The following is a 19,257-nucleotide window of genomic DNA, read 5'->3' on the forward strand; positions in this document are numbered from 1 at the left end:
GCCAAGCAACAGGGAACAGGACTCTTGAAGAACAGGAAAGGAGGGCTGATTGCAGGTGAGCCTGCTTTAGACTTCCTCTGTCCATGGGGATTCCTAAAGTGCTAAGTGAGAGAGTGGGCAGCAGTCTGAGAGCTCTGCTTCCCAGAGAATGAAGAAAAAAGGCAAAAAGCCTCCCCCAGCGGTCAGCCCCACCAACCGCTCTCACCTCAGGCCACCTGGGGACAAGGCTACAAAGCAGACAATCTTTATTCACAATCAGGGTGGCACAGGGAAGACACCTCCCGCTCAGCCCAGAATCAAAGCTCCCCAGGGCGTTTGGAACCCGGCAGGCTCAGCACTCACCCTCCCCTAGCAGGGCATATGGGTTTCGGGCTGCTAGGCAGGACCCAGTATCTGAAGTTGGGGTGTCTTCATCTCCTTCCCCCTCTTCATCTGCATCTCGGTCCTCCTCTCCTTCCTCCTCACAGGAGCTGCTCAGCTCCTCCTCTTCCTCCTCCTCTTCATCACCTGCCGGCCCCACCCTGCCCTGGGACAGCACCAGCTCTGCAGTCTCTGCGTGAGACTCCCAGGTGCCTGGGGAACAAACAAACGTCTGATCAAGAGCTGGAGTGCTCAAGTGCTGGCCCACACCCCTCACGGCCACCTATCTGCAGAGCCAACCAAGCTTCTCATGTGCGTCTTCAAGTCCCACAGCCACCTTGCTGAAGCCACAGCCACCCACATTTGCAGATAGTAAACTATCACCAGAACTGCCCAGAGTGACCCTCTGTCTGGCCTTGAGGTCTACCCCAAGGCTGGCCCCTCAGCAGGGACTGTGGAGAACACATGGGCTCTCACCTCTCTGTTCGCTATAGCCAGGAGGGTGGAAACACAGGCTGAGACGGCCATCCACTGCCAGGCGAAGGAGGCTGTTGGCTGCTCTGTACACATCGTTTCGAGCTGCCTTGGCCGTTTTATAGCCACGTTTCTCTGCCCAGGCTAAAGAGAAAAGAATAACAATAAGGGACGCCCGAATCCAGGCTCCAGTCCTGTCAGCCCCACACCCAGTCTTCCCAGTGTTCCAGACAGTCCAGGCAAGAGTTCTTGATGGTGGTAAAGAAACTTAGGGGCAAAACAGGCAACTCCTTCCTTGAGGCCAGACTCTGGGCGGAGGGGACAGAGTAGGCGAGAGACGGAAGGAGAAGCCAGGAAGCCCACCTTCGCAGACGTCCCAGGCACACCAGGGATGCTCGGCTGAAGGGTCCTCTGCCTCTGGGTGGCGCAGGTGCAGCAGGGCCTGCACCGGGATTCTGCAGGCCAGGTAGCCCACGGAAGTGTAGGGCTCCTGGATCTGGGCAATGGGGTAGATTCCAGCCAGAACCTGTAGAAACAGCACTCAGCACCTTGTGCAGGTCCACCCTCTGTCCTCCCCACCCTGCTCTAGCTCCCTCTACTACATACCTGCAGCTGTCTGGGCAGCAGAGAGGGGAAGATAAGGCCTGGACAGTCACAGAGCTTCACAGACGGGGTGAGAAAGTAAGTCTGAAAGTACCGGGTATGGCCTGGCGTTCTGGAGACACTCACCACCTTCCGCCCCACCAGCCCGTTGATCAGCGAGGACTTCCCCACATTGGGGAAACCTAGGAAGGCAATACAAGGAACTATGGGACAGCTCTTACCCTGGGCCAGAGGAGCTGAGTAGTGGTTGGGTCTGTCAGGAAAACAGCACTCAAGGAGCACCACAGCCGCCACACCAGACAGGCTCTGGTCATTCCCTGGCCTCTGCAGGGTCTGTTCCGCATTTTACAGGACAGAAACCTACCACCCACACTGGTCGCTATCTAGATGCCAGATCTGTACCTCATAATAACCATCCATCACCGACTGTCCAAAGAAAATGCCTGCTGGCTAACACCCCTCTTATGGCTATGCCACTTTCTTTCTGTCCGAGTACGACACCTGCACAGACCTCCTGTCCACTACTCAGGCCCTCAGAGCCTAAACTACTCACTGATGCACAGACCACACTGCTGCCTCACATCTCCTTGACCTGAGATGCATCCTCCAGGCTTACTTATCCCTTCATCCCAGTCAGTTCACCCTGACTCCAGTATGGTAACACTGTGGTGGTTGGAATGAGAATGGCCCCATAGCTGACATATTTGAATGCTTGCTCCTTAGCTGGTAGGAATGTTTTGGGATGGACTAGGGTAGTGGTTCTCAACCTTCCTAATGCTATGACCCTTTAATATAGTTCCTTATGTTGTGGTGACACCCTCCCCACAACCATAAAATTATTCTGTTGCTACTTCATAGCTGCACTTTTGCTACTGTTATGAAACATATTGTAATATCTCATATGCAGGATATCTGATGTGACCCCCCCAAAGGGGTCACGGCCCACAGGTTGAGAACCACTGGAATAGAAGGTATGGCCTTCTTGAAGAAGGTATGTACTAGGGTTAGGCTTTGAGGACCCAAAATTCCACACTAGACACCATCTCTGTATCTGTCTCTCTTATCTCTCTGTCCATCTGTCTGTCCCTCCCTTCCTCCCTCCCTCTTACTGTGCCTGCTGCCATGCTCCCCGCTATGATGGCCATGGAGTCTTCCTCGGGAACTGGAAACAAGCTCCTGATGAGGTACCTTCTTTTATAGGCTGCCTTAGTGGTGGTGTCTCTGCCTGATACTATGCAACACTCAGCCCTCTACCTTTCCTCTGATCTACCCCCAGGTGCAGGACCCAGCACTCTGGAAGTCCCAGACACTGCCCTTGAACTCCTAGTCCTGGCTTTCCTGCACCTCAGCCACCTGACAAAAGCCCAGCCCTCTGGCATGCAGCTGTTCACACAGCACCTGAGAGAAGATGCACAAGCTAGTCAAGTCCTTCCCAGCACACCAGGCTACCTCTTCTCCAGGGGTGGCAGAGGAGACAGCTCTCCTCAGACAAGCATATTTTTCTGCCATCAGAGTAAAACTCCTAGCCCAGTGTGATGACACATGGCTGTATTCCCAGCACTTCAAAGCAAAAGTTGAAGCAGAAGGAGAGCTCAGAGTTTGAGGACAGCCTAAACTGCATGGTGAAACTGTTTCAGAAACAACAGAAACCTCACACAAAACAAAAGCAAACCCACCACCCTGAAGACTTGGCTATGTGTGTCACCGTCTCCTGAGTTCACCTTGTGACTGAACACTCATAGTTTATTTATGTTTTATTATGTGCACTAGTGGTTTCACCTGCATGTGTCTGTGTGAGGTCAGATCCCCTGGAACTGAAGTCACAGATAGCTATGAGCTACCAGTGGTTGCTGGGACTTGAACCAAGGTCTTCCCTAAGAGCAGCCAGTGGTCTTAATCCCTGAGCCATCTCTCCAGTCCCAGTGACTAAAGACTTGACACAAATACACAGCAGCTTTGGAGATCCTAGTGCACTGGGCCAGACATGAGCACAGCACTTTCCTAGGAGGTGCACCTGCCCATCTCCTAATACAGAGCCTCATCCTAACTTGGTGAGTGCCCCTCCTGCTCCCTGGTCTCAAGACCCTCACGGGCATCCAGGCTAAGTCAGTGCCACCCTGCAACTTCTGCCTGCACTCCACCCAGTTGGAGCCATGCTGTTTATGGTGTCTTTTCTCTGCGTAGCTCTCTCCTCCTCTGGCTTCCAGAAGCTGTCAGCCCTACTTCATACGTGTGAGACTTCAGGCACTGTGTCCACTTCGCTTCCAGACTCTTCTTGGTTCCCATTCTCCTCCTTTGCCCAGACTAACTGCTGCTCTGCCTCAGCCCTCAGCTTTCTCTTCACTGACTTTGTCCTGTCCCATGGCGTTAAACACTCTGCATATTCCCCAGTGGCCCCTTAAACTGAAATCCCCACCTTCACATCATGTTTCTGTCCCAGCACTCCACACCTCCAACACCTCCCTCTGACAATTCTTGGGGTGGGGGGACTGGTTTTTCTTTTCTGAGATGGGTCACAACCTGTAGCCCAAGCTGGCCTAGAATTCACCACACAGTCCAGGCTAACCTCTCATAACCTTCAGGCCTTGGTCTCCCAAACTCTGGAAATACAGGGTGAGCACCATGCCCAATTCCTCTCAGCAGCTCTTGGCTGTCCTGTCTTCCCTTCCTGTCCATCTCCCACCACTCACTCCACTCATAAAGAACAGACTTCTAAATGAAACCAGATCCTGTCATTCCACTAAGATCCAAACTGCCAGAGCCAGAGGGGTGACTCGGGGTTAAGAGAAGTCTCAGGCCTTGCAGGACCCCAAGTCTGTTCCCAGGACCCACAGTGGCTTGCAACAGTCCACAACCCCAACTTCAGGGGATCTACTGCTCTCTCTGTCCTCGGCAGGAACCAGAGACATACATACATGCAGGGAAAACACACAGAAAAGAATCTAAAACAAAATAGAAGCCCACAAATATCTAAGATCCTAATTACTAAGGTCTCTTCTCACCTCTTGTACACAAGGTAAGGAAGGGTCTTAGACCTGGCGTCACAGTTGTCTCCTGTACTGCAGTGGTCCTCAACCTTCCTCGCACTGATACTGAGGCCCCAACCATACAATTGTTTTGTTGCTACTCTGTAAATGTAGTTTTGCTGCTATTATAAATTGTAGTGTAAGCCCCTAATGTAAAATGACACGTGACCCCTGTGAAAGGGTCATTGAACACCTCATAGTCCAATGAAGACCATTCTGGCCTTGAACTCACAGAGATTCTCCTGCCTCCGCTCCAAGTGCTGGCACTGAAAGTCAACACTACCACTGAGTTTGTGACAGTTCTTAACAAGATACTTCCTGACCACACTGGAAATGAAAAGGGCTCCAACCCAGAGGAAGCTGACACGTGCTGCTGTCCTGCTGAGACTTAAGGACCCCTGGACTAGGAACCAGTATCCACAACTGAGACCTGGGTATCTGTGGGTCAATCAGAGCCCTTGGCACTGCGGAAGTTTACAGTCGCTGCTGCCGCTACTGTCATGACTCGCCAGGCATTGAGGCTCTGCAGGCCACTGCTCACTCCATCAAGGACTGTGCATCAGCAACCTCACTCTCAAGTGACTCGACAGCTTACCGACTTGCAGAGTCGGCACAGCCAACGCGAGACAGAACTTAGCTGCCCTGCAGCAGGCACCCTTCTGTTCTCCAAGAACGACGACAAAGGCTGTTCTTTGAAGAGCCTAAGCCCAGACAGGCCTAGCCCCCTTCTCTACAGATAATGAAACACAGAGCCTGCGGCGGCCACTATGGCAGGCCGTTGTGTCCTTACCTACACAGCCGATGGTCACCACCCCATCCTTGTAGCGCTCCCTGGAGGGGCCCGTGGGCTCCATCGCTGAGTCAGTCTGCTGCTCTACCAGTACTGCTGGCCCGTCCTCCTCCTCCTCTTCCTCACCAGAGACATTACCCCACGAGGCCCCGGCCACGTCCCTAGCAATCTTCTCTCGCCAACTGCTCAAGTCCACTGTTTGAAGAAGAAAATGGGAGGGTTTCCCTCAGCCCCAGGCCATGGACCATTAATGCACAGCTGATGTCACCAGCATGCAAAAATCCCAGCGTGCCAATGTGTACTACAGCAGAACAGAGTTTCCCCGGCTTTCACAGGACCCCACTCTGGAGTCACAGGTCTCTCCATCAGAGCATCCAAGACACCCACTCCTGCCTCTCTCCTCCCCACCATCAGGGGGCAACTTAACCTACGACATTCCTAAGTATGTATACCACAGGGACATCCAGAAATGAGCCCTTGAGCTTCCCCTCCCAAAAGCCCCTTCCATGGACTACATACCTTTCCCCACAGTGATGGCTTCACAGGCTCTCAGCAACTGCTCTGGCCCCAGCGCCCGAGTCCATCCTCTGCCCCGTCTCCGACTCTTCTTCAAGACTGAGGTGAGAGGGTGAAGATGTGCCTCTCTTCTCTCTCCTGTGGCCCTCAGGCCCAAACCAGGTTCCCTTGCCAACCAATTCTCTGTCTCCCCTCTCTCTCTCTCCTTCTCTCCCTCCATCTCTCCCTCTCTCTTTCTCTCTCACACACACACACACCCCTCCTCTCTCTCTCCCTCTCTCTCCCCCACACACACACCACACACACACACACACACACACACACACACACACACACACACACACACATCCCACTGCTCATCTCACCCCGACACCCTCTCCACAGCTCACTCACCACTACCAGGCTCCTGTGGAGTCCGAGTGTCCCGAGGGAAAGAGGTGAACAGGACAATGTGGAGCTGGGGGTAGTGCTGGTGGAAATAATGCTTCCAGGCCACCACAAGAGCTGGCGGGGCCAGGTCCACCTTATTCAAGACCAGCACCAGAGCCAGCCCAAGTTCTCCGGTTACATACTCGTAAAGTGCTGGTGGGAAGTTCACAACCTGTGACAGAATTGGTAAGAGAACAAAGTGACAAGAAGCCACCCCAGAGTTTGCTGACCCCAGCTCCCCCTCACCAGGCACAGCTCTGGCTGAAATAGATTCTGTGGTGAAAATAGTAGCCCAGCCACACCGAGCAAGGAAGACAAAGCAGGTGTTAGTAATAACCTGGGCAAGTCTGAGGGGGCTTCCTGCAGGTCATGGTGAGAGAAACGAACGGGAAGTATGACAATACCTAGCACACTGAGGTGATGGCAGTCGGGAACAGGAATGGGGACTGGGTAAGAAGTAACACCTGCTTCTATGTGCCCACAACCCTGTAAGTCTAGACACATGCACCACTACATGCACAGGAGTGTGTGTCGGTGCATAGAAACATACACATGAACACTTGCAACTATATGTGCCCACGGCTGTGTAAGTACACAGGAACCCTTGTATGTGCAATTCAAATCTCCCCAACCTAAATGTCCCCCATAGACCTCCCTTTCTCCACTGGAGGACAAGTGAAATCAGGTGGTCAGGATTCACAGGGCTGTCTGGCAGCAGTCTACAAACCTTACCCACTAACCTAGTATCCCAGGTGGGGTCTGTGTCGATCATGTTGGGCTACAGAAGTGACAGACGAAAGGAAGGCACCTTTGGGCTGGGCCCAAGAAGCCCCCAGTTGACTCAGAACTCCCTGGAGCTCTGTACTGGGACTTTATATTGGTCTAGATCTGGTAGGCTGGGAAACGGGGTCAGCTGGCCAGCAGGGGAGTGGCAGGCTAGGATCAGAGATGAGTAAAATGCTCAGCTCCTCAGGCTGGGGGTGCAGCTCAGTGGTAAGAGCTCAGGCCTAGTACATGCAAGACGCAAGGCCCAGGGCTTCATCCTCGGCAGAGCAACAAAGCAAAAAGAGAAGGGAAAAGTAAATGACTTTCTGACTGAAGATTTTAGCAGGAGGTGTAAAAAGAAGAAAGAAAGGAGTCCAGCTGTAACCCCAGCACCAGGAAAGGATGGTACCAGGAGGATCCCTGGGGTTATTTGATGAGTAAGAGATCCCATCCCACCATACAAGGTGCCATCGCCTGAGGAACACATCCAAGGTTGACCTCTGTGGCTTCACAATTCCAAGCATACATTCTACAAGTGGAATGGCAAGAACTTGCAGATCTGGGCCTTGCACACCTCCCCCCCGCCCAAACAAACGTTTAAAGAGAGGACCCCTCTGTCTTCCGATTTCTGCCTTTCAACACTCCCACAGAATCTCTCCCTGCAAATCTTTCCAGGGTCCTCACCGGATGTCGGATGTCCGTAATGAGCAAGACGATGTCAGACATCTCTAACACACGCCACAGCTGCCTCCATGTCTGAAAAGATCAGAAGAGAGACTGCCTTCAGCCCTCCTCCTGCTGGAACCAGAACACTAAGATCACAGTGTGTCCACTCCAATCAACACGCTGCCATCACCTCCAAATTGTGCTCAAAGTAGCTGAGTTTCTCCGAAGTGTATGCCCCATGTATCTTCCCAAGGTATTCCTGGAAGCTCCGCTCCTCTTGGCTCATTAGTTGCTCCTTGGACATCTCATAACTCCAAGGAGGTCGCCGGGGGAAGTCCAGAACTGGGGAAAGACCGAACAAATGTGAGCACTTTTTTGGACCCCTCCTCGCCTCTCCTCTCTTCAGCCAGCGAGTTCCCCAAGCTGATGGCAAACACAAATAGCCCTCACTCACCTGAGCCAGGCTGATATACTTCCTGGATATCCAACTCCAGCATTTCAGCACTGACTGGCTGCAACACCTGCTCTCTGGCTGCTCTCTTTCTCCTCTCCACCTCTTCCCGGCTGTCCCGTTCAAAATGCAGCCGGTATCTAAGGGAAGAGGGACCGCGCATCTAGTGGAGTCCTGTCACAGGCTCCTTGTGCATCTCCTCTTCTGACTAGAAAACTTTGTAAAGCGTCCTTTCCTGGTTGTTCAGGTCTCCTTTAGCAAACTCTTGACAGCCCCTTTGGAAGGCAAGATTGTGGCCCATCCTGGAAGAACCACCTTCGCTTCCGGCCTCACTAGCTCCACTTCCAAGCCTTCAGCAGGAGCTTTCCCTAAGGCTGAGTGAGGGCAGGGAAACGTGGCCAGCGCCCTTCTCCTTTGCTCACCGGTTGGGGTCGTAGCCTCTGGGCCCCAGGCCCTGAGAAGGTTGCTGGTTGAGCCTGCGGATGTGATGGGTCACGGATTCCCCATCCGACGTGTCGGTCTGCTCCTCCCGCCGCTCCCGGCTCCCGCTGCGGCTGTTGGAACTGGAGCGAAGCCCATCTTGGAGCCCTGAGGGGAGGGGCCGGTGACGCCGGTGTAGACCGGTTCTTAGGGTACCTAAAGCCCCCCGAGCTGGTAGGACAAGCTCTTCTTCAGTCGCCCCAACTTCTGCAGAGGCTCCAACCACGCGCCCCAATCCCCTCCCCGATGGGCCTGGAGGTCGTCATAGCGCCCTGTAGCAGCAGCAGGATTTCCCATCCCCCACCCTCCTCCACCACCGCCTCGTCCCGCCTCTGCGGGAAACCCCCACCGTGGCAGCCCACGCGGGACCGCGAGAGCCCACTCACCCCCCGCCCGAGGTGCGGCGGCACAGCCCTCCTCCAGAGCTGCGCAGCGGCCCCGCCCCCTCCCTGACCTCGCTTCCGCTCCCGCTTGTCCTGCAGCTGCTTCTTCTTCTGCTTCACGCTGAAGGGCTTCTTCCTCGGCATGGCCCCGGAGCCCCGGTCCGCCCTCCGCCGAGCTCCCCGCCGCCGCAACTGACTCCCCCGGGCAGCCCCCGCCCGCGGCCCGGGGCCCTGGGGAGGCGGGGCCGCGGTGACGTCAGCGGCGGGCGGCGGGGAGCAGGGCGGCAGGGATGCAAGCGGCACGTGAGAGCCCGCGGCTTCGGGGTGCACGGTGCGGCGAGCTGGAGGCACGCGTGGGTGGCCCCGGCCGACTCCGTCACCGGCGCTACCAAGTGGCAGCCGCGGGAGGGGGGACGTGTGTCACTGCCGCCCGCCGCTCCCGCGAGCTGCCACTCACCTGGCGGGGGCCGGGCGTGGGGGCGAGGACACGCCCCACCGCGCCGCAGCCAGGGTGGGGAATGGCCCCCGGCCGGGGAACCGAGGCTGCGCGACTGCGCTGGCAGCTCCGTGGGCTGACCTGAGGCGACCGGACACAGTAAGAACGCCGAAGAGGCAGACTTACAGGCCACACGTGCGAGCGTGGGAGAGGAGAAAAAAAGCCAGCGGGACAAGGACTTTTGGAGAGAGGTCGGAGAGCACGCAGTTGTGGCTGTAGGTGTTGCCATAGTAACCGGGGGACCGGATGTGGCGATCTTAAGGTGCGACAGGCTTCACGCGTGCCGGGCAGAGGTCCGAAGCCTGTCCAGTGTCTCACTGCAGTGCGGTGGTGCTTTTCCACGTGGGGAGGAATTGCACAAGGGGAGCAGAGCTTTCCCTACGCGCGGCAGGGTGAGCGAGGCACCTTGCAGGAGCGAATCGCCAAAGCACATCCCCGACCTCCCGGAAGTGGCATGGCGGGAGCCTCGGTCACCGGGCCCACCGCTCACCCGGAAGCGGAAGGAAAGCTAGTGTGCCCCCTCCTCACTGCCCTCAAATCCTGCTGCAGCCATTGCCGCAGCCGCTATGCCGAAACGAAAGAAGCAGAACCAGCCGCAGCCGCCGCAGCATCTCGCACTGTCCGAGCGGGACGAGCCTGGAGACGAGGAGGACGAGCGCCCCATGGGTGAGGGGCAGGGCGTGCACACGCCTGTCAGCGGGCCGGGGGCTAGGCGAGAATGAAGTGCGGGGGAGGAGGCTCCAACGGAAGGAGGAAGAACGCACGCGTGGAGGTGGGGTGGGAGGGGAGGGCTCCTGGTAGAACCTGGATTGAGGACTTAGCTTGCTTGAACCCTCAACCTCAGTCTGGCTCCTAATCCTTTCTGGAGAAGGCAGGGGAGGTGGCGGCTAAACCTCTGGCTTGCGCAACCGCAGAATGGCGGGGGAGAGGGGCGGCAGCGATATTACAGATTGTGATGACCGGGAAGACAATTTGTGACCACACTTCCACTGGTTAGGTCAAAGTGCAGCCTTCTGTGAACTACTCCCCCGAGGGAAGGAGAGGAGAAAAAAACTATGATGGGCCAACAGTTAAGGTGAGGGATTGGGGTATGTGGAATCACTGGGCATGTTGTGGATGCAGCACTGTGAGGAAAGAGCTGTTAGAGACCTCTGTTACCCTCTGATGGAATCTCAAACAACTCTGCAGAGGGAAGGGCAGATGGACGGGGTGAGAGCTTGCGGCACTGCTGAATGGATTTATGACTTTACTGGGTAAAAACTGAGTGTTAAAGACCAAGTAAGGACGAGGCGATCAGTCCTTTGCACCGTTCTGACGACTGTGTTTTCATGTCTGCTCTTAGGACCACCCAGCCTTCTGGGCCCTCCCCCCATGGCTAACGGAAAGCCTGGTGATCCCAAGTCAGGTGAGGAGAAATTGGGCCGTGATTCGTGTTTTAAGCCCTGGAGAAGAGACGGAGGAAAATCAAAGACTTAAAAATCCAGGGATTGGGGTTGGGGATTTAGCTCAGTGGTAGAGTGCTTGCCTAGGAAGCGCAAGGCCCTGGGTTCGGTCCCCAGCTCCGAAAAAAAGAAAAAGGAAAGAAAAAAAAAAAATCCAGGGATTGTGTACCTAAGTGAGGAATCATATGTTAACCGTTTGGAAACAGTGTTGTCAAAATGTTACTTTCTTCCAGATTAACTCCTAGGTCTATCTCTAGTTTGTGTGTTTAGAAATAAACGATCAGGGTTGGGGATTAGCTCAGTGTAGGGCGCTTGCTAAGGCCCTGGGTTCGGTCCTCAACTCTGAAAAATAAAATAAACGATCTCTGTTTTAGAGGCTCTAAATGGAATACTACCAAGACCAAAACAAGAGGGCATAGCAAGATTTGGTAAAAAGCTGCAGTAGCTATGACATGGTGGTCTTCACAGAATATCAACATAAAGTTTTTTGGTTTTTTTTTTTGGGGGGGGGGGTTGGTTTTTTTTGTTTTTGTTTTTTTTGGTTCTTTTTTTTCCGGAGCTGGGGACCGAACCCAGGGCCTTGCGCTTGCTAGGCAAGCGCTCTACCACTGAGCTAAATCCCCAACCAAACATAAAGTTTTTAATACTTGAGAGACTGGTGGAAGATCAGGAGTTCCTGGCCAGCCTCACCTACATAGCAAATTTGAGACCAGCTAGCCTGGGCTACATGAGACCCTGTCTGAGAGGAATCAGAGGCCTCTAGACACATGAACATGGAATTCTGTGTAAAGGTGAAATCAAAGAAGTGGTTCTGAGTAAGCAGTGTTGTCTCAACTGGACATCCTTTGTGTAGAAGTAGGAACTTCATTAGAAATACTGATTTTGGGCTGGAGAGATGGCTCAGCGGTTAAGAGCACTGACTGCTCTTCCAGAGGTCCTGAGTTCAAATCCCAGCAACCACATGGTGGCTCACAACCATCTGTAATGAAATCTGATGACCTCTTCTGGTGTGTCTGAAGACAGCTACAGTGTACTTATATACAATAAATAAATAAACCTTTAAAAAAAAAAAAATACTGATTTTGGGGGTTGGGGATTTAGCTCAGTGGTTAGAGCGCTTGCCTAGGAAGCGCAAGGCCCTGGGTTCGGTCCCCAGCTCCGAAAAAGAACCAAAAAAAAAAACAAAAAAAAAAAAAAACTGATTTTTGTCATGGTAGTCATACCAGACAAACATGGGTTCTAAGCAGACTGTAAACATTCTTACAAAAAATAACGAGTCTCACAGCCTTAGACAGCATGGCACAGCCTAGCCATAGGGGCAGCAGGAAAGGTAAGAGTTCAGTGTTAGCCTGGCCTGTCTATGTAAGACACCCGTCTGTACTAGTAAAACTGGGAGGGGGGTGTGGTACTGGGGAGGTGGTCCAGTTGATTACTTACTTCAAAAGCATGTAAAAAACAGCTGGGCCCAACACCATGATAAGGCAGAGGTAGACAGACTAGGGCTTGCTGGCTAGTAAGTATGGCTGACTAAGAACATTCCAGGTCCAGTGAGACCCTGTCAGCCTCTGGCCTCTGTGGATACACACATGTATATTAGTTGTAAAGGCAGTATTTATAAGCGAATTACATCAAATATCTCCCTCTCCCTCTCCTCCCCCTCTCCCTCTCCTCTCGCCTCTCTCTCTGCCTCTACTACTCTCTTGACTCCCCTCCCCATGTCCTGAATAAACTCTATTCTATACTAAAAGAAAATTAAGACCAAGCACAGTAGCCTATGTCCACAATTTTGGAGGGTGAGGCAGGAGAATTATGGTATCATGAGGCTACATAGAGACCTATTTAAGAAAGCAAATAAGTCCAGCTCCACTTCTGGGTTTATAGTTACAAGAAATGAAAGCATAGTCTTTGGAGATTTGAGTTTTTGTTCGACTTTGTTGGGTTTTGGTTAATTTATTTATTTATTAGCAACAGGGCCTCGTTGTGTAGCCTTGGCTGTTGGGAACTCACGATACAGACCAGACCAGACTGGCATGCAGAGAGAATCTGCCTGCCTCTGCTTTCCAACTTCTTGGATTAGGCAACACCAGGCTTGTCTTTTTGGATTTGTTATGTAGCCCAGGGTGCCATCAATCTAACAAAATATATGCACTCAGTGGAATATTGTTTTGTCTTAAAAGGAAGAAAATGGCATTAGTGCCGCATCATGGGTGGGCCTGAGCACACTGTATTAAGAAAATGGGCACATGAGGGTAAACACATGAGCTGTCGGGAGTCAGACTCACAGAACAATCAGGGTGTGAGTTACTAGGGCTGTTAGAGATGTAAAGAAAGGGGTGGTTAGAGGTTTCTGTTTGGTCTCTGGTTTACAGTACAGGGCCCTGGGATTCTGTTTCCCAACAGTTACTTACAGTATTGAATCTTACACTTAATAGTTGAGGTGAGTCAGGCTGACAAGATGGCTCTACAGGTAAAAGTGCCTGCCCCCAAGCCTGACAACCTGACTTTAATCCTTGGCCCCAAGTAGTACAGGATCCAAACTCAACGACTTGTCTCTCTGTCACACATGCAGCACGATACCTGTACACACATCCCTAACACCCACATATGAGATCTAAAGTTTTAGAAATCTATTTCTTCAGGCTAAATATAAGTGGATTGCTGTTAGAGAGGACCCGAGGTTCATTTTCAGCGGCCCACGGTCTAGTGGAAGTAGGCAGCAGACAGGGCTAGTTCCAACACCCTTTTTTGGTCTGCAAGGACACCACACGCATGTGATATGTGAGCATACATATTCTTGTTTCTCACATACAACAAATGAACCGAATGAGAAAGGCTGACCCTTGGAATGCTTGGAAGCTGTAGCGCCCGCCACCTCTGAGGGGGCTGTATAAGTTGATACACCACTAAGATTAAAATTAAATTAAAAGTTAAGATTAAAATTGATTACACTGTTCTTACTGAGCAATTCCTCTGCCACATGTAGTCTGAACAGAAACTTATACTACACATAGAAATGTTCGTAGCGGGGCTGGGGATTTAGCTCAGTGGTAGAGCGCTTACCTAGGAAGCGCAAGGCCCTGGGTTCGGTCCCCAGCTGTGAAAAAAAGAAGCAAAAAAAAAAAAAAGAAATGTTCGTAGCATTGTTTATTGTGGCCACACACTTAATACCCACATGTCCATCCTCAGTAGAGCACATAAGTCCGTGTAATAGGATGCTATACTTTTTTTTTTTTTAAAGATTTATTCATTTATTATATATAAGTACACTGTAGCTGTCTTCAGATACACCAGAAGAGGGCATCAGATCTCTTTACAGATGGTTGTGAGCCACCATGTGGTTGCTGGGAATTGAACTCAGGACCTCTGGAAGAATAGTTGGGTGCTCTTAACCGCTGAGCCATCTCTCCAGCCTGGATACTATACTTTTAAATTTAAAAAATCATCTACTACTGGCCCAGACAAGTTGACTCTCATGATTATCAGAAGAGCCCAGAGTTAGAGCCAGGAAGATCCACAACCTGTCATGTTAGAAGTCAGGATGGTGGCAACTTTCCAGGAGAGGAAAGGCCATATAGAAGGATGGCTTTTCTGAGGCTGGAGATTTAGCTCAGTAATAAAGAGTAGTCAGTTGCCTAGTATATACAAGGTCCTAGGTTCAGTTCCCCACACCAGGGGCTAAAAAGCGCCAAGAAAGCGTATCTCTGTGTATGGGCAATAGAAACCCAGGGGAAGAGGTAGTAGTTGGTTTGCGTACTTAAAAGCGGTGTGTCAGGGGCTGGGGATTTAGCTCAGTGGTAGAGCGCTTACCTAGGAAGCACAAGGCCCTGGGTTCGGTCCCCAGCTCCGAAAAAAAGAACCAAAAAAAAAAAAAAAAAAAGCGGTGTGTCAGAGAGCTTTGCTGTATGTAGTGAGCAGGGGAGGGGCTTTTGTCAGGACTGAGGGGCTTCTGCCCAGCAATCACCTCCCTGTCTTTCTCTCTGTAGTTTTCCACAGGGGTCCTCCAGGATCAAGGGGACCAATGATTCCACCACTGCTGAGTCTCCCACCTCCTCCCCGGGGTAGAGGCCACATTCGGGGAGGCCTTGGTCCTCGGTCTAGCCCATACGGTCGTGGTTGGTGGGGTGTCAATACTGAACCTCCTTTTCCTGGGCCAGGCCATGGGGGTCCTTCTAGGGAAATCTTTTACCAAGAGCCAAGAAATCCAAGAAGGCTCAAAAGCTGGTCTCTTGTCAAGAACACCTACCCACCTAAGGACAGCCCCCCGATGATGGAAGGTAAGGCCCACTTTGTTATGTTTGTGCCGTGGCCTGTATACCAGCAGGCCTGGGAATCTTCTCCTTTAGGCTCTCACTGAGCAGCACTGAGAATTAATGCAGGGCCTTACCTGTATTGAGGAGTCCTCTAGCGCTGAACTACCAGCTTCTTAGCTGCCTCAAGAGGTACCAATAGCCCTGAACACTTTTCTTCCCTCAGAAAGACTGTCTTTCCAAAATACTTGGTGATCTGGGAGTCTTGCTCAGTGATTGAACAAGGTGTGCATCATGCCTGAGGCCCTGTGTTCTATCCCTAGCACCAAAAGTAGAAAGAAAAAGCCAAAATACTTGTAAACAGTATATGGTAGAAACCTTGGCTTTCTCTCTGCATTCTATACATTTTCTTTCTTAGGATTTTTAGGGCATCAAGTTGGAAGAGTTGTGTTTTATTAGGGGTGGGTGGACAAGTTGACCTCAAACTTGTGTCTTCTGTCTCGGCCTCTGAAGGCTGGGGCCATGGTGTGAGCCTCCTCACCCAGCTCTCAAAAGGTTTTAAGCTGCTGTTTTCCCTTATTCACAGACAAATCTGACCGCCCTGTCTGCCGACACTTTTCTAAGAAGGGCCACTGTCGATATGAAGACCATTGTGCCTTCTACCATCCAGGCGTCAACGGACCTCCTCTGTAAGACTGTGCCTTCCCACCCAGGCTGGAAGGAGCCCTCTGACCTAGTGGCCATGCATTCTCTGTGGCTCCATTATAGCTACTTGAAGGCTCTTCTGTCACCTTCAGGCAGTGGCACGTCCACCCCTTTCATCATCTCTCCCATTTGGGGTCCAGAGCTGTGACTGTCACTGGTGCACAGTACACACTGTCCTCTGATCCAGGCTGTAGAGACCTTCAGGACCCCATCTTGCTACCTTCCACTGCCTCCTGGATCTTCCCCTCTGCCAAATGACTGCTCCACAGGAAACCTTTGGTGCTGTTTCTTGTGCATTTGTCCACCTCTCCCTCAGTATTGCCCTCAGTTCCCAAGAACCCTGGAGCAGTCTCTTATCCTCTAGCTGCTTGTTTTAAGTCCTTTCACGTAAAACCCCAGTGTTTGCAGCTGCCAGGAAGTGCACTAGGTTTTCCGGCTTGAGGTTGAGTTTGAGTGACTGGTACAGACTTGCTCCCTAAACAGCCTCCACCTGCTTTTGGACGTCCTAGTTTCTGTCCGTAGCATGAGCCCCACCGCTAAGGCCTGTGGTCACTGTGCTTTGTGAAACTGTACGCCCCTTGTAGCCTTCCTCGGTGTCTGTGGCGTTTTTTGTGACTTCCCAACACTAGAGTAAGTTTTTCTGCCAAATCAAGTGAGGCTCTTGGTGCCCTCTAGAGTTCACCTACCTCCCAAAACGGGAGGATGTGAGACATCTTCAGACTGCCTCCCCGTCGTGCCCTCCTGTTCTGTGCCCTCTGGTATTCTGGGTCTGACACAGGCCAGTGATGTCTTGGAAAGCTTCCGACGGGCCTCCCAACACAGCTCCTGCCTGACCCGTTTTAGTTAGGCTGTCATTGTGAGGCCACCAGCCCTTTGATTTGACTTTGTGAATCTCCGCCTGTCTCTGGATGGAACCTGAACAGTACTGTCTGTCACCTCTCTGACCCTCTTACTTCCCTCACACTGGGTGTTTTCTGTGAAAACAGCAGTGAACATGTTGGGTTTTGAACAGGCCCTAAGGAAGTGGGTCAGGAGGTATGTGTGCAAGAGGAGAGAGAGCGCTAGAACTAAGAATGATTTTGTTTTCTTTTTAATTTTTTTTATATTAGTAATAAACACAGTGGAAACCGGTGTCTTCTCTCATTTCTCTGTTCCAGTCTTCTCTGCAGGTGCAGGGAAGCCTTCTCTGAGGCTTCTAGGGAGTCCATTCATTCCCTTAGTTCATCAGAAGCAAAGGTACACTCCGGAAGTGTTGCTGTGCGGAGAGCAGATCAGTGACACAGAGCTGAGGTCTGAAGGATGCACAGGAGGAGCAGTGAGGGGAGGAGTCTTGGCAGTGCCTGGCAACAGTGCCTGGAGCTGAGGTTTTTTGTATTTTTGTTTTCTGTCTGAACACAGAATCTGAAGAGTGGCTCACTTACCACTTATTTTGTGATATTTTTCCCTTGTAAATCAAAACGTGTAATTCACATGAACGCTGTAGGTGATATCTTTGTAATGACTTTGTCTCACTGTCAAAAGGTTGACCATGGGGCTGGGGATTTAGCTCAGTGGTAGAGCGCTTACCTAGGAAGTGCAAGGCCCTGGGTTCGGTCCCCAGCTCCGAAAAAAAGAACCAAAAAAAAAAAAAAAAAAAAAAAGGTTGACCATGGGGGACAGACTTAGAAATGGAGATTTCTAAAATACTTTTTTAGATTTATTTACTACTTTATGTTTGTAAATATTTTGCCTCCCTGTTTGTATGTGTAGAATGTGTGCCTGTTACCCATGGAGGTCAGAAGAATACATCAGAATCCCTGGGATTAGGGATACAGGTTGTTGTGAGCCACTGTGTGGGTGCTGGGAATTGAACCTGCGTTCTCTGTAAGAGTGACTTGTGCTCTTCTTACACACTGAGCCATGTCTCCAGCCCCAGAAACGGAGATTTTCTAAGACGACCCAGATAAGCTTCAACAGTAGCATAGGCTTGAGTATTGAAGTTGGAGAAAAGCGAATGTTTAGAAACAGTCAAAATGAAAGCATTTGGGGCCAGAGGGCTCTACTGTTAAAAAGTCATTTGCTCTGGAAGAGAACCTAAGTTTTGTACCCAGGACCCACAGCCACTTAGAGCAGCCTGTAACTCCAGTTCTTGGGGATTTGGAGCTCTCTTCTGTCCACTTGGGGCACCAGTCACATACCATTGCATATAAGCAAGCAAATGCGTAAAATTCATTTCATTTTAAAGACTCAAAAGATTGAGCTTGGAGGTACATCAACATCAGGACCCCAAGGGGCAGAGGTGCCAGCGAAAGAGGGAGGAGGAGCGGTGTACTAGGAAAAAAAAGTATGTGGAGAAATGGAGGGAAAGTGACCACCTATGTCAGATGTGCTAGGACACGGCTTGTGATCTGTTGATCCTGGAATGTGAATTGGGACAGAAGCATCATGGGAGCTAGGAATGTGCTTAGGATATTTGCCTAGTATGTGTGAAGCTGCCTTAGGTTCCACTCTTGGGCCATATAAATAAAACATGCATATTAACATGGTGTATGTAATCTCAAAATTCAGAAGGGAGACAAGAAAATAGGAAACTCAGTGTTACCTCTGGCCACTTAGAGGACTTGAGGCAAGACGAGACTACAAAAGGAAAAGAAAAGCATGACTGAGGGTGGGAGCTGACCTCCTGGTGAAAATGCCTCTTCCAAACTCCTATGCCTGTCATTCATTAGAGTTAAAAGCCAGCCATGTCTTGATTGAGGTTTAAAAAGCATATGCTTCTTGAGAGGCAGAGGCAGGTAGATCTCTGAATTCATGGCCAGCCTGGTCTACAGAATGGTTTCCAGGACAGCCAGGGCTACTCAGAGAAACCCTCCAGAAAAAATGCCTCCTCCTCCAGAAAAAAAAGTGGGGGAGATGTTTGTAAAAACTTACAACTGCTCACTGCTTACTGTTTTATGTGCAATTACAGTAGGTCAATTAACAGCAAAAATATCACACACCCAAAAAACTCCAGATTCCACTGCACAATAGCTTCTGGTTGTTGGGGTGGAGTTCCTTGGTTATATCTATCTGTACACCTGGGTATTAAGTGACATGTCAACCAAGGGCCAGTAAGATTACTTTTTCCTAAATCGACATGCTGTGGTGTCTTTAAGTACAGTTTACAGTATTAGTATTAGAAGAAGATTAGAAAGTAGTGGAGAATGATTGAAGATGTGTACTGTACTGTTCTAAATAAAGCGGCAGTCAGGCATCATAGTGCAGACCTGTAATCCCAGCTCTCCCAGAGGCAGAGGCAGAGGCGGCTGAATTCTAGGAGTTCCAGGCCAGCCCGGTCTACATTGAGAGTTTCAGGCCAGCCAAGGACTACACAGCGAGACCCTGGTTCAACGATAACAAAAAGGATTCAGAACAGGGTGTGGCTGACACACGCCTTTAAACTCAG

At 51.2% G+C, this 19,257-nt stretch overlaps 2 protein-coding genes across 6 annotated transcripts; one reads left to right on the forward strand and one right to left on the reverse strand.

Annotated features, from left to right (window-relative positions):
* Positions 1-228: 228 nt before the first annotated feature.
* Gnl1 (G protein nucleolar 1) lies at positions 229-9,214 on the reverse strand. Its single transcript, NM_212500.3, has 12 exons — positions 9,015-9,214; positions 8,503-8,668; positions 8,084-8,220; positions 7,820-7,971; positions 7,648-7,719; positions 6,163-6,370; positions 5,773-5,868; positions 5,254-5,448; positions 1,441-1,619; positions 1,198-1,360; positions 838-978; positions 229-573 (listed from the first exon to the last, which is right to left on the reverse strand). The coding sequence occupies exons 1-12, from the start codon at positions 9,085-9,087 to the stop codon at positions 332-334; spliced, it is 1,824 nt and encodes a 607-aa protein (NP_997665.1). The 5' UTR covers positions 9,088-9,214; the 3' UTR covers positions 229-331.
* A 752-nt stretch (positions 9,215-9,966) lies between these two features.
* On the forward strand, positions 9,967-16,964 carry Prr3 (proline rich 3). 5 transcript variants are annotated; one of them, NM_212544.2, is made up of 4 exons: positions 9,967-10,105; positions 10,782-10,844; positions 14,865-15,155; positions 15,715-16,964. In NM_212544.2, the coding sequence occupies exons 1-4, from the start codon at positions 10,006-10,008 to the stop codon at positions 15,819-15,821; spliced, it is 561 nt and encodes a 186-aa protein (NP_997709.1). In that variant the 5' UTR covers positions 9,967-10,005; the 3' UTR covers positions 15,822-16,964. The 5 variants fall into 5 exon arrangements, with proteins under 5 accessions (NP_997709.1, XP_006256005.1, XP_063135269.1 ...); XM_006255943.4 differs by having other exon boundaries at positions 9,973-10,105; positions 15,036-15,155; XM_063279198.1 differs by lacking the exon at positions 9,967-10,105 and adding an exon at positions 10,209-10,514 and having other exon boundaries at positions 15,036-15,155.
* The last annotated feature ends 2,293 nt before the right edge of the window (positions 16,965-19,257 follow it).

The sequence above is a fragment of the Rattus norvegicus genome, chromosome 20, assembly GCF_036323735.1.
Source record: "Rattus norvegicus strain BN/NHsdMcwi chromosome 20, GRCr8, whole genome shotgun sequence".
Taxonomy (NCBI): domain Eukaryota; kingdom Metazoa; phylum Chordata; class Mammalia; order Rodentia; family Muridae; genus Rattus; species Rattus norvegicus.